The sequence below is a fragment of the Mustela nivalis genome, assembly GCF_964662115.1.
Source record: "Mustela nivalis genome assembly, chromosome: 4".
Lineage (NCBI taxonomy): Eukaryota > Metazoa > Chordata > Mammalia > Carnivora > Mustelidae > Mustela > Mustela nivalis.
This window is the reverse complement of record NC_139023.1, coordinates 67,949,665-67,962,363: the sequence shown is the minus strand read 5'-3', so window position 1 is coordinate 67,962,363 and position 12,699 is coordinate 67,949,665. Positions and strand designations below refer to the sequence as shown.

Below are 12,699 nucleotides of genomic sequence, written 5' to 3'. Positions count from 1 at the left end.
AGATGCCCCTAGCTCATTTCTTTTTAGTACTGATTAATGTTCCATGGTCTGGAAGTACCACAGTTTATTTATCCAGTAACCTATTAAAAGAGCTCTTGGTTGCTTCCAAGTTTGGGCAATTATGAATAAAGCTGCTATAAACATCTGTGACTGGCCAGTGTCACTTAAGAATTCAGCCCCACTTCCTGCCCATGAAGATATTGGGACACGGTGTATAGCTACATGCAGGGACCTAAGAGGAGCAAGGGGGGATCTCCAGTATTGACTTACAGAGACCCACAGAGCCCATGTCGGGAGGGAATGGGGACTTGGGTAGGGAGGCCCATATAAAAAGAAAGCCTGTTTTAATTGCCATGTTTGGACACATGGAGATGACGCTTCACTTTTGTCAAAAGTTGGGGATGTATTGTCAGTTTCATGGAAAACATCAGTCAGTTGTTAATTTCAAGGAAAACAAAAAAGACACTGTCTTCATGGAACACTGTATACTTTACCTGTGGACAATGTCTATGATCTTAATAAAGTAGAATACTAATTTGGTGAAAAATGAAAAAAAAAAAAGCCAAAACAGTACAGGCAATGTGGTGAGAAAATGTTGTGTGTCAAGTTGGGGGTGTAAGTTCAATAGTAATAAATCAGTAATCATGCCCAAAATAGAAATAATTAGAATTTCAGTGTAAATCATTGTTTTCTATAAATACAGAAGCATATTACCAAAGAGAGTTGGTGCTCATTCAGGAGGAAATATGGAGTAGGAGGGTGAAAAAATAGTACAACTGACTGAAACTAGATGCATTATTAGCTTGATCTAAAATTGAAAAATATATGAGAGTAATTGACCACAATAACAGATGAATTTGGAGGGAAAATGACCATGTTCATGAGACAAAGACACTGATGGAACTCAGTACCCCTTTATACAATAACAACAGAAAACCTCTTAGCAGACTACAAATAGAAGAAAATACACTTAATGTATTAACGGGTATCTACCAAGATCCCAGGTGAGCCCCATACTTAGTGCCTTCAGTCCTGTCATCCCCACCTATACTCAAATTTATGTGGGAGATCTTAGGAAGAACACTTGGGCCAGAAAACATGCAGGGGGTTTGGAGAGCAAGAACCAAAACCATCAATAGTCATAGATGATATTGGAAATAGACGAGTTATTAGAACTGAGAAGAAATGTTTGCAACATTGCTGGGGACAAGATCCAAATGCCAGGTCAGCAATTGTCTTTAAACCAAACAAGTAGAAAATGTAGTTTTCAAACAGACAGCATTGACAATAACCACAAAACTTGAAATGTATCTCAGGGATGATCTGAAAAAAGTCATGCAAGTATTTCACAGAGAAAAATATTAAACTTTATTGACAGACATAAAGGAAGACCCAAATAAGTGAAGGGACAGACCTAGTCAAAGAAGGATGGTCGGGCTCACAATTGTCAAGGTAGCATTCCCCCTAAATTAACATACTGATCCAACACAGTTTTAGCCCACATCTTGGCAAGACTCTGTATGCCACGTGACAGTCTAATGTGTGGAAAGGTCCAAGAACAACACAGAAGACTGAACAAGCAAATACAGATGCCTCCCTAGCAATAGTGGAAATGCAAGTGAGAACAGCGAGATACCATTTCCCCAAGAACAAGAAGCCAAAGCGAGGCAGGTGTGGAGGGATGGGGGCCAGGGCATTTCCTGCCGGTGGTCCTGTGACTCTAGCAACCTGTGTCCACACTGCACAGTACACAGTAACCAGCAGCTCCCAGCAGAGCTGAAATACACATGTCCCACGATCACATCTGGGTGTGGGACCCACAGAAACAAGAGGACAGGTTTTCGCCACTGTGTGGATTATGAAAGTGGAAAGGGGAGTAATCCAGGAGTGTCTCCGTAGGGGAATGTTGAAGGAGCTGCGGTATATCTACACAACAGAATACAATATGTCAGTTTGAGTAAATATGCCAGAGGTACAGGGAAAGCCACAAATCAATCTAAAAAATGTAATGCTGAGGGCAAAACAGCATATTGCATGAAGATTAAACATAGTATGATACCATTATGTGAAGTTTAAAAACATGCAGAAACAGTACTGTATATATGGTGGTACATGGACACACACATTGTGGCAGAAGCACAAAAATATCCCTGGGAATGACCTGAAACCAACCTGAGATGAGGGTTGGTCCAAAGGACGAGGAGGAACCTCTGGCTGCTCCTGCCATACTTTATATATTTAAAAATAGAAGAGGGGGCGCCTGGGTGGCTTAGTCCTTAAGCACATGCCTTCACCTCAGGTCATGATCCTGGAGTCCTGGGATCCAGCCCCACATCAGGCTCCCTGCTCAGTGGGGAGCCTGCTTCTCCTCCTCTGCTTCTGCCCCACCCCCTGCTTGTGTGCGCTCTCTCTCTCTCTCTCTCTCTTTCTCTCTCTGATAAATAAATAAAATCTTTAAAAAATAAATAAAAATAAAAGAGAAATATGGATGAAATATGGAGAATAACATTTTAGACTATTAAAATTTTTAAATTTGAGGTTTTTGTTTTGATGGCAATGCAAACAATCCAAGTGGTGGATACATGTGTGTTATTTCTATGCAATACTTCATGTTGAACATTTTCCCTAATCAAAATAAAAGAAGCCTGTACAAGAATAGGCTGTTCTAAGACCAGCAGGCAGCCACTCTCCACATGCAGCTACTGAGCATTTGAAATGCAGCTAGTCCAAACTAAGATGTACTCTATGTGTAAAATACAAGCAGACTTCTGGACTTTGTGTGGAAAAAAAAAAAAGAAAACCCTGAATGTAAAATCTATTTACCCTCCAGTTCTCCCAAGAGCAAGCACCTGCACTTGAATCAGGACAAGTGGCAGGTTAGGGAGTGTGCGGCACGTCTGGAATTAGACATCTGGTCCAGCCAACAGTTGTTGAAGGAAACACTGATAAGCTGAGTTAACAGAGTGCTGCGTTGAAGAGCTGGGAGATGGGTGTGTGCAGGACATGTGGACAAGATTCTAGGGTGGTTGAAGGGGTAGGGGTAGAGCCACTCAGCCCAGAAGGGAAGATGTTGAATTTAGAGGAAAAGCTGAGTTTAGGGTCCTAAGGGACCCTGAAGGGAGTCACAAACAGGCCGTTGGCTGTAAGCACCCAGAGTCTGGAAGGACACAGAGATTGTCATGCTACCCATCCCATACCTGGGGTATGCTGCTTAGAAACAGATCCTTGGTCTTGCCTTGCATCTAGAACAAGGCAGGTGTCTGAGGCACCAGGAGAGACCGAGTTCAGGCCACAGCTCCCACACCGGCTCCATCCTGGGCAGAATTGAGTTCCTGAAGTCTCAGTTTTCCCACCTGTAAAGTCATCGTTCCCAGGATTAAAGGGGCAGAGAGCCTAAAGGGCCTGGCCCAGGCTGAGTGCTCCAGACAAGCTAGCCATTTATCAGGTGAGGCCCACACCACTGACAAAGATGATGGTTTATACGCCAGGTTCCCCGTGGAGCCCCAAGGGCTGGCCTGCAGTCTTCAGAAACCCTTGTTGGATGGGCAAGTGAGGATGAGGCCTCTGCCAGCTGGTAGGGCCTTCCTTCCCCAGCCTCAGGAGTGAATGGTGTTGGGAGAGCAGTGAGGGAAGGCAGTGATCTCATGGCTGGGGATGACTCCACTACGGAGAACTGGAGTAATGATAGAGGGGAAATAATGCCAGTTACACCAAAAAGACAAGAGGGACTCTCACTGGCATGCCCACTGGGACAAGGGTAGGAATGAGGGCAGACACTGTCCTGCAGGTGAATTCAAGGGAGGTCCCAGCAAAGGTGATGGCCCAGCTGAGCCAGGACAAGGGGACACAGGGTCAGGGGTACAGGGGACAGGCATTCTCACAGAATGAGAAACCATGAACCAAGGCTGGAGCTGAGAGAGGAAGCAGAAAGAAAGCTCCTAAGGTGAATAAGACAGAGGCTGACCCAAGGTCCTGCAAATGCCCTGAGGTAAAGAGGCCTAGAGGAATCCCTGTCAGAGGGAGAAGGTCACTTTCCAAAATAGCCTGGGGTCCTGAAGCCTTTGTCTCCCAGCTTTACTGGCAGTCCCCCCAACCTCCCGGGCACCTGAGGCCACTCCTGCCCCAAACCTGCATGGAGAGAAGAATGACATATGCCTGTCTGGATTTGCAAATTAATGTAGTTAGTATGGCTGTTATCTCAAAATATTTGCAAATAGATCACATATAACTTATTTTCAGAAAGTTTTTCCCCCTTGGGCTATTAATTTTAATGTTTCAGCTTTTTTTAGAATATTCATCTGGACGATCTATTCAGTCTGTAAATACCCATAGTCTGATGAGGGCTCCAGCAGCGTCATTCGCGCACAGCATGTCCCAGGCAAGGAGTGCTGGTCCTCTGAGGTCCTCTGCAGCTAGGCCTGCACAGAAAGGCATAAATGTTTCCTGCAGGAAAGAATGAGCAAACCACAAACCTCAACTGAGCTTTGCCCTCAGTATTGTCCTCCCCAAAAGTATGGTCCACCCAGAGCATGGCATTATTTGCATTGGATTCGAGCAGGACCTAAATCCCATGAGAATGTCCTTGTAAGACACAGAGGAGGGCACACGGGGACAGATGAGAAGACCGCGTGAAGATGGAGGCAGAGACTGGGATACCAAGGATCGCTAGCAGCCTCCAGAAGCTGGGAGAAAGATCTGGAATCTTCTTCCTCAGAGCTTCCAGGAGGAGCCAACTCTGCCAGCACCTTGATCTCAGGCTGCAGACTGTGAGCAAAGCCACCCAGTTTCCGTGCTTTGTGACAGAAGCCACAGGCGATGGATTCAAGCTCCAAGGTACCAGCCCCACACTTTGCTTGAGAGACACACCCTCCTTATTCTCCTGCTCAGCATCACAGCTCCTTCCGCTTTCCCACTGCACACCAAGGATCTGACGTGTGCCCCACTCTTTATTCATAGAGCCCTACCAGATAGGAGCCTCTGCTCAGGTTGTCCCCAGCTCCTGGTAGCTCACAGAGAGGGCCGAAGGGTCAGGCTGGGCCAGGTCCACCAGATTTTGCTTTCCTTCAGGAAAAGGGGAGTTCTTAAAGAGCAGTTTCTGAGTAGGATAGCATGATCTGACCTGTGTTTTAGGGAAATGTTGCAATGGGAGTGGAGAAAAGGAAAAGGATTAGGCTGGTGGGTTAGAAAAAGGGTAAGCACCGCCATGTCTGGGGCCTGGGTGTTGAGGAGAAAGGCAGGTGAGGTGGGCACCCCTCCTGGTGCCCTCAGCAAATCCAGGGCAGAGAGAGTGCCAGGTCAGAGCAGTCTCTACCCACCCACCTACCCATCCTGCACGTTGCGGGTAGATCTGGCCACATCCGGCCACAGCCTTCAGGGCCAGGACAAGACCCGGGCAGAGATAAGCAGGAAAGGACTGCTGTGTGTTTAGAGGTGGGTGCTGTGCTTTAACACAGATTTTATTGATCCCAAAGAGACAAGACATTTTATTGACATTCTCTTGATAAATGGCAGGTAAAAAGGCAAAACAGAGATCAGGGCTTCCCTAGATGAAACTCCCATGTATAAACAGATTCCCCTCTAAACATGGAGATTTTAAGACAACTGTTATAAACACAGCTCTGGGAACCACCAGGCTTTTTCCTGCCACCCCAGGAAGTCCTTAGAAAATTCAGATTGGGGGCACAATGATTCATGAATACTCTTTTCCTAAGTTCATTTTTTTTTTCCATTTTGTTGGTATTTTGCTCCTGTCAGTCACCGTGTTAAAGAGTGGCAAACCAAGCAGATATTGGATCATCTGGAAAGTCAACCAGTTGGCGTTAGACTGCTGCCTCCGTCTCATGTAAGAAATAGGTACGCAGGTATATAAAGTTTATACATATTTATATGCCAGAATTCACTTTTCTTAAGGTTTCTGTCATTTACTAACTTTCTTTCTTGATGAGAAAGCCGTGCTTTGGGGCAGCAATAACCTGGAGGGTACCACAGGACAGCGTGGCAGGCAGGCATCCCTTGCTCAGAGGGGGAGTTGAGCTGAAGGTGACCCCAGAGGGGTCAGCACCAACAAGCCGTGGCAGGTATCCATGCAACACAGACCCTCCTAAGCAGCAAGGAGCTCAGCTTGCCCCACACCACTGGCACCAAAGCCAGCGCGGCTCACATGTGGCTTGCTGCGTGTGCCGGCAGCTGCTGTGTGTGCCGGCAACTGGGTGAGGGCCCACCCCCCTCTCCTCCCCCTGCATGTGACAGAGTGTGCAAAGCTCTGTGCAGCTCAGCACCCGCCAGGCACCCTCCCAGGCATGCTCCCCATAAGCAAATCCCACCACACTGCAAGGGGGCGAGTCTGCAGCCAGGCTTCTCCAACTCAGACAGGCTATACCTGGAGCCCTGGACACTCCCAGCAGGGCTGCTGCCTGGCCCTCAGACATGTCTCATGAGGCAGTGTGTGCCTCCTTGCATGCATGTCTGTGCAGGTGTGTGCACACATGCATATGTGTGTCCGTGTGCACATGTCCTGTGTGTACACATGTCCACACGAGCACACACATGCATTTGTGTTTCTGTGCCCTCGTGTGTGCCTGTACTTGTGTGTGCGTTCATGCTGTGTGAGTGTGTGTGCCTGTTCAAGGCCTCTGGCCGTACTGTGCCATGACACCCACCAGGACTGAAATCTTTCATCGCCAGCTGCATGGTCTTCATCACAAACACTGTCTCACTGCTCTTTAAAATCAAATGATTGTTTAATTGAATTTCAGTCAAAAATCCAATTGTGTGGTTCGGATTTGTGTTGCCAAGGGCAGACAACCCCCTCTAACAAAGGAAAGATGCCTGCGACCCTGGGAGGGCCTACTGATCAATCTAACTGATCAATCTAGGCAAATTCGCTTTGTTTGATGGCTTCCTCATGTGTTGTCTTAGAGTACTCCCTTAAAGACAAACAACCTTGTGTTGGAGACAATAACTTATAAACTCAGCAGTAAGCCACAGAGCAACCCTAAATGTGTTTGTTTCATCACGGTACTTCATCGTAGTCATGAACTCGGTCTGGCCACCAATAGGCCAGCAGCGGTTCATTATTATTCTCAGAAGCAGAGAAAGACCCATTCTAAGAAAGTTCCAGGGACTGGCTTTATTTTCTAAGGAGCATTAGGAATCAATTTTTAAAAACTGAAACTTATAGGAAGTAGGATGGACGGGCCTGAGAGGTGAGTGCCATGAGGCAGGTGCCTGTCCAGGCGTAGGAGTGGCCCAAGGAAGTCAGTTCTAATTCAAAGGAAGCTCAGTAGCTTCATAATTCCCTGCCCATTTCCCTGAGTACTGATCTTTGGAACAAGGTAAGTTTAGAGAGACTTGATTTTATTTCCCGTAATAAACTCTGAAAAAAAAAAATCCTGGTATCCCACACCATTATATCAGCCTCTATAGGAGTTAACAATGTATGTGGAGTTAGAAACACTCGCACCTTGAAATTTCTCTTCTAGTCTGTTGGTCACATAAAAGTTCGCCAGGGAAAATGCAGCTGTTGGAGCACCCCCAGGTGCTCCCTGCTGCCCCAGCCAGATAACCACACAGATGGCACGAAACTCCGGCCACCTCCTGCACTGGACCCACCTACCTCACCCCCCTTCTGCCTTCTGTTCTAGCTCAAGAAATGTCTGAATCTTTAGAGAGGCCACTGATTCTGATTGCAAATCTCAAAGATTCATAAGGCATATAACATTTTAAGCTGCACAAATTCTGTAAAGATGGAACATTTCAGAAAACCAGAAGGATACTGGGGGGTCTGACAACTTATGTCCTTGCTGTTTGCTTTCTTGGGGTGGTGCCTGCCCAGTGGCCTTCCCACCCTGTGCCCACCAATCTGGGGTTACACTGGCCTAGCAACCTCTGCTGTGTAAGTTCTGGGGGGTCAGCCTGGCAGCTGTCTATGAGAGTTCTGCTCCAGGAGTGGGGCGCATCCCTGCTCAGGAAACAGGAAACATCTGGCAATTCCTTCTTGATTTGACTTAGGTAGATTGGAGAAAGTATCTTAAAAGCCACTTTTGCTGCCATGTATCATATTTTCTGTATAAGGTTAATGGCCAGTGAGCTGGTGACGCAGAGGCATGAGAAGGACCAGGCTATGAGGACCAGCAGTTGGACTAGTTGGGCTGTGCCCTCAACCTGGCTGAATCCAGAGACTGAATATGGGCCAATATCTGAAGAGAACTGTGGATGAGAACCCACTAAATTGGCTGTGAATCATCCTCTTCCCTCAAGCAGTATCAGCATAACAAGGAGGAAACATTGGCCTGTTGCCTCTGATCATATCCCCCATGTTACAGAGGAATTGCCCGAGCATCAGTGTGATGGGTTTGTCACCCCCACGGATCATGTGCTAACTGGTGACAGATCTCCACTCCTCTGCCTGGTCATGGGACCTCTGCTCTCTAACAGCCTCCAATGCAGCTGGGATGGGGCTTTGGTTGTCTAGGTTAGGGAACTTGGGGTTTGTGCAAGATACCTGGGAGCTAAGAAGTCTCATCCCAGAGCCTGGACCTGGAAACCACCTCCAGCCCTAAAACTGGCTACATTCCCACAATTAGAAGTGAACCCCTATACACTAGAAAGATATTACACGTGATTCATTTAGCTTTTCTCACCTAGAGTGCTTTGTGTGGTGCTCACCCCTGGCAGAGCACTGGGTGTGCCCACACTCCCTTTGCAGGAGGCACACACTATTCAGGCCAGGATGGGGCTCTGCTCCAAGCACCTTGAGAATTACCAGCATCCCTGTCTGGCTCCACAAATCCAGCACATGCAACAGAACTACCTTTTGCCCCAAGACTCTGAGCCAGCCTGGCTCCCAGCCAGACCACCAGACCGGATGGAAACATATTTTGCTGTCATCTAGTACACATTTCAATATAATGTGTGTAAGTATGCACACACATGTATATATATCCTAAGGATATAGAAGTATGACCTTCACATCAATTAAGGCTATTTAAGGGGTGTATTTTAAATGAAATGCTATAATATGCAAAATTACCAGATTAATGAATTAATTAACAGGAAAATAATCTTTGCCAGAAAAACTATGACTGTGATTTTCCAAAATAGAATCGGATTGTCCATATATATTAGCCAAAAGTAAGCCCAGCTTTGCAGTAGAAACCCCACTGCCAGTCTGAAAGTTAGCTTTAGGAAGGGGTTGGTTGGATGGAGTCAACCACCAGCAGAATACAGCTGTTCAAATTCAACACTTGACCAAATTCAACCATTTGCCCCAAACTGATTTGTGTGTCGACGCCCCCTAACTCCGATTTTATGAATATCTCAATAACATAGCAATTAATTTAATAAAGGAACTAACCAATTTTAAATTGCAATAAATTTACCAAACATTTTCACTGTTTATGGAGAGCTTTACAGTAAGAAAGTATCAACAAAAGCAGGCACATCCGTGTACAAAGTGTTGCCGCTGGGTGCTGTTTCACTTCGGCCACCCATAAAGTACCCGCTGCTCTTTCTGTCCTCTCAGCGTGGGTCCTTCCTCCCGTGAAATCACCCTCGCTCTCTGAGCTCTCTCACCCTGAACCGGACTTGCCAAAGAGAAGTGCGATGGGGGCGAGGCAACCCCAAGACATTTATTGTAAACTTTAAAATGGAATCCGGATACGAACAGACACAGAAAAGAAGAGAAACCTCCCAGACACAGAAATGGTGATAGTGAAGGACCAGTCTCGCGGCGAGGAGCCCTCAGCGACGCGAGGCCAGTCCGCCCCTGAAGGTGCCACGCCACGCCAGCCCTGGTCCTCCCTCGCTGCGGCGGCCGGGCGGGGAGGCGTGCGCGGGCTCGAGCGCTGTCTATCTGGGGTGGGCCCGGGCACTCAGCAGGCCGGGCTTGGCTCCCACGGGCGCCCCGCCTCGCAAGGTGGCCGGCAGCAGTAGGGGTAGGAGGCGTTGAGGTCGGGGTCCGAGGGCGCGTACCCCGGCAGCTCCACCGACGGGTGCCCCCCGCAGCACACCTCCACACCCGCCTCGTCGAACGCGTGGAAGACGCCCACGTTGATGTAGGAGACAGCGTGGTGCGCCGCGAAGCCCGCGCAGTCCCCCGGGGCGGTGAAGTCCGACTCCTCCGGGGACAGGATGGAAGCTTCGCTCGGCCGCGGCTGCAGCCGCCGGCCCCGCCGGCCCCGCCGGCCCCGCCGCGCCCGGGAGGCTGGCGGTTGAGCGCGGAGCCCGGGGCCGCCGCGGGGTCGCGCCAGGGCCCGGCCTCCCCTCCGCCGGCCGCGCCGGCCACGCCGAGCCTGCGACGACCTGTAGTTCTTGACCAGCAGGAGGCTGAGCAGGCCCAGGAGGCACTCGAGCGAGTTGAAGACGGTGGAAAGCACCAGGCCACGCTGGTAGTCCTTCAGCTGGCGGCACTTGGCGGACGTGGCGCTGTCCAGGGTGCTGCGGGCGCGCTGCGCGCCGGGGGCCGGGCCGGGGGCGGCAGCCGCGGGGCCCGGGGCCGGACCGGGGGCCGCGGCCGGCGCGCGGGGCGGCAGACAGTAGTGGGAGTACTTGCGTTCCACTAGGGACACGGTGTCGCCGTCGATCACGGCGCCCGCGAAGGCGCTGAGGACCCCGAGCATGAAGACAAGAACGCCGAGCAGGAGCAGGTTCTGGCTGTTCACTGGCCCTGAGGGCCCGGCTGCGGCCCCCGGCTCTCCCGGCGCGGCCTCTGGAGCCCCTGCCGGGGCCGCGGGGACCCCAAGCCCCGGGCCCGGCCCCGGCCCCGCGAGGGGCGCGTCCCGGGGCCCGCAGCAGAGCAGGGCGGCGCCGAGCAGCGAGAGGCCGGCGGCCAGCAACAGCCCCGAGTAGAAGGCGCCGGCGGCCGCCCCCAGCCGGAACGGCTCCCCGCGCAGCTCCGAGCCCAGCGAGAAGCACTTGAGGCCGACGGCGGCGGCGCTGAGCGCGCAGGCGAGCAGGAGGCAGGAGGAGAGCGCGGCGCAGGCCCCGCGGACGCTCCACTTCATCCTCCGCGCCCGAGCCGGCCCGCACCCCGCGCGCCCGCCGCCGCCCGCCGCCGCCCCCGCCGCCTGCGCCTCCTCCCGGCGCCGCGCGGCCGGACCGCCGGCCTCCTCCTCATCCTCCCGCGTCCTCTCTGGCCCGCGCCGCCGCCGCCGGAGTCCGCATCCTCCGCCTCGCGCCGCCGCCGCGGCCCCGCGCCGGGAACCGATGCGGCGCGGAGGACCGCAGGGCGCGCGCGCCCCCTCCCCAGCCCGCGGCGCCCCTCCCTGGACGCTCCACTCCCCCCACCCCACCCGCGGCCCCGTGAGCCTGGCCCAGGCGCCGCCCTCCTCCGCTCCCCTCAACCCCCGCAGCCCCTAGGACGCCCCTCTGCCGCCTCCCCAAGGAGAAGTGCCCCCCCCCGTCTCTCCGCCTTCCTCCCACTATCTTGGCCGCTTTGGGAACACCACCCCCCACCCCAAGGCTCTCTCCCTTCCCCCCGGATTCCCCCTAAGGGTCCACCCCCCAATACCTCCCACCTCTTGTGCCCCTAGGTCTGCACTTCCCCGGCGACCAGGTTCCACGCCCACCGGCCTGCCAGCGGCCTGGACGCCAGAGGAAGTTAGCTTGGGGTGCAGGGAGGAGGGGAAGAGGGGAACCCGGTGCCGTCAGGCTATGAGGGAAAGCCTGGGTACAGGAGAGGGGGAGGGGACCAGTCTGCAGGACAGGGGAAGGAGAAGGACCCAAGAATGGAGAGCCCAGGTGGGGAGGAGGTTTGGGTGGGGGGACGGGAGATGGGAGCCCAGAGAAGGGGTGAGCCTGGATGCTGAGGGGGATGGGTGCGGGAGTCTGGATGCCAGGGAGGGGAGGGTTAAGGAGATCAGGTGCTGGGACCCTACAGCGCAAACTGGGAATCGCCAGCTCCTGTGCATGGGGGTGGTGGGTGTAAGGTTTTGCAGCCAAGGTAAACACAACACCAGGCGAGGTAGGCGCAAGTGGGGAGGTGGGTAGAGGTGCTGCCCAGCTGGAGGTGAAGCCTCCGACAGAACCTTGGATGAATCTCATTTGGACATGCGGAATTTTCCTCATGCTCGGGTGCGTGTGAGTTAATTCATCAGAAGGCGATTCACAGCCTGAGTGCAACGGTGGGGGAGCGGGGGGGAGGGGGGACAGTAAGAGCCTCTTTCTGACCATCCGACCTCTAGGTGGGTGAAGGAAGGCGCGTGGGGCGAGCGAGATGGCCTTTCCCCAGGTCTCTCTGGGCCCTCCATCTTCTTCCTGTAAGGTGCCCTGGGATGGGACTTCTCCGGAAGGCCCTCTGAGGTCCCATCGGGCCGAGTGGCTGGGCCTGCGCCTGCGGTTCCTTCCACACCGTCTCTGCAGCTGCAGCAGCAAGGCCTGGGGAGCCCATGACTCACTCTGCTGGCGAACTGCAGCGTTAAATAACTTTGTGTTGCATCCTGGAGAGGCAGGCGTGGCTGCAGCTAAAGAGCTGGGGGCGCTGGGGGAGCAGGGGAGATGCAGGGTGCTTTGGAACACACCTCTGTTCGTGCCACCTACTTAGCCAGTTCTGGCCTACAGAGACATCCCCCTGAGTTCACAGTTTCATGCCCCTTCCTGCGAGGAGTGCGTGACCATTGGTGCCCCATGAGTACCCCGGCACAAGCCCCCAGAGGTTCCTTGTGTCTGGAGAAGCCACACCCACATTCTCAAGGCACCCCG

The 12,699-nt window shown here is 52.4% G+C and overlaps 1 protein-coding gene across 1 annotated transcript; it reads right to left on the bottom strand.

Moving 5' to 3' along the window:
• Window positions 1–5,435: 5,435 nt before the first annotated feature.
• TMEM271 (transmembrane protein 271) lies at window positions 5,436–11,282 on the bottom strand. Its single transcript, XM_082728450.1, has one exon. The coding sequence runs from the start codon at window positions 11,001–11,003 to the stop codon at window positions 9,873–9,875; it is 1,131 nt and encodes a 376-aa protein (XP_082584576.1). The 5' UTR covers window positions 11,004–11,282; the 3' UTR covers window positions 5,436–9,872.
• Window positions 11,283–12,699: the final 1,417 nt, after the last annotated feature.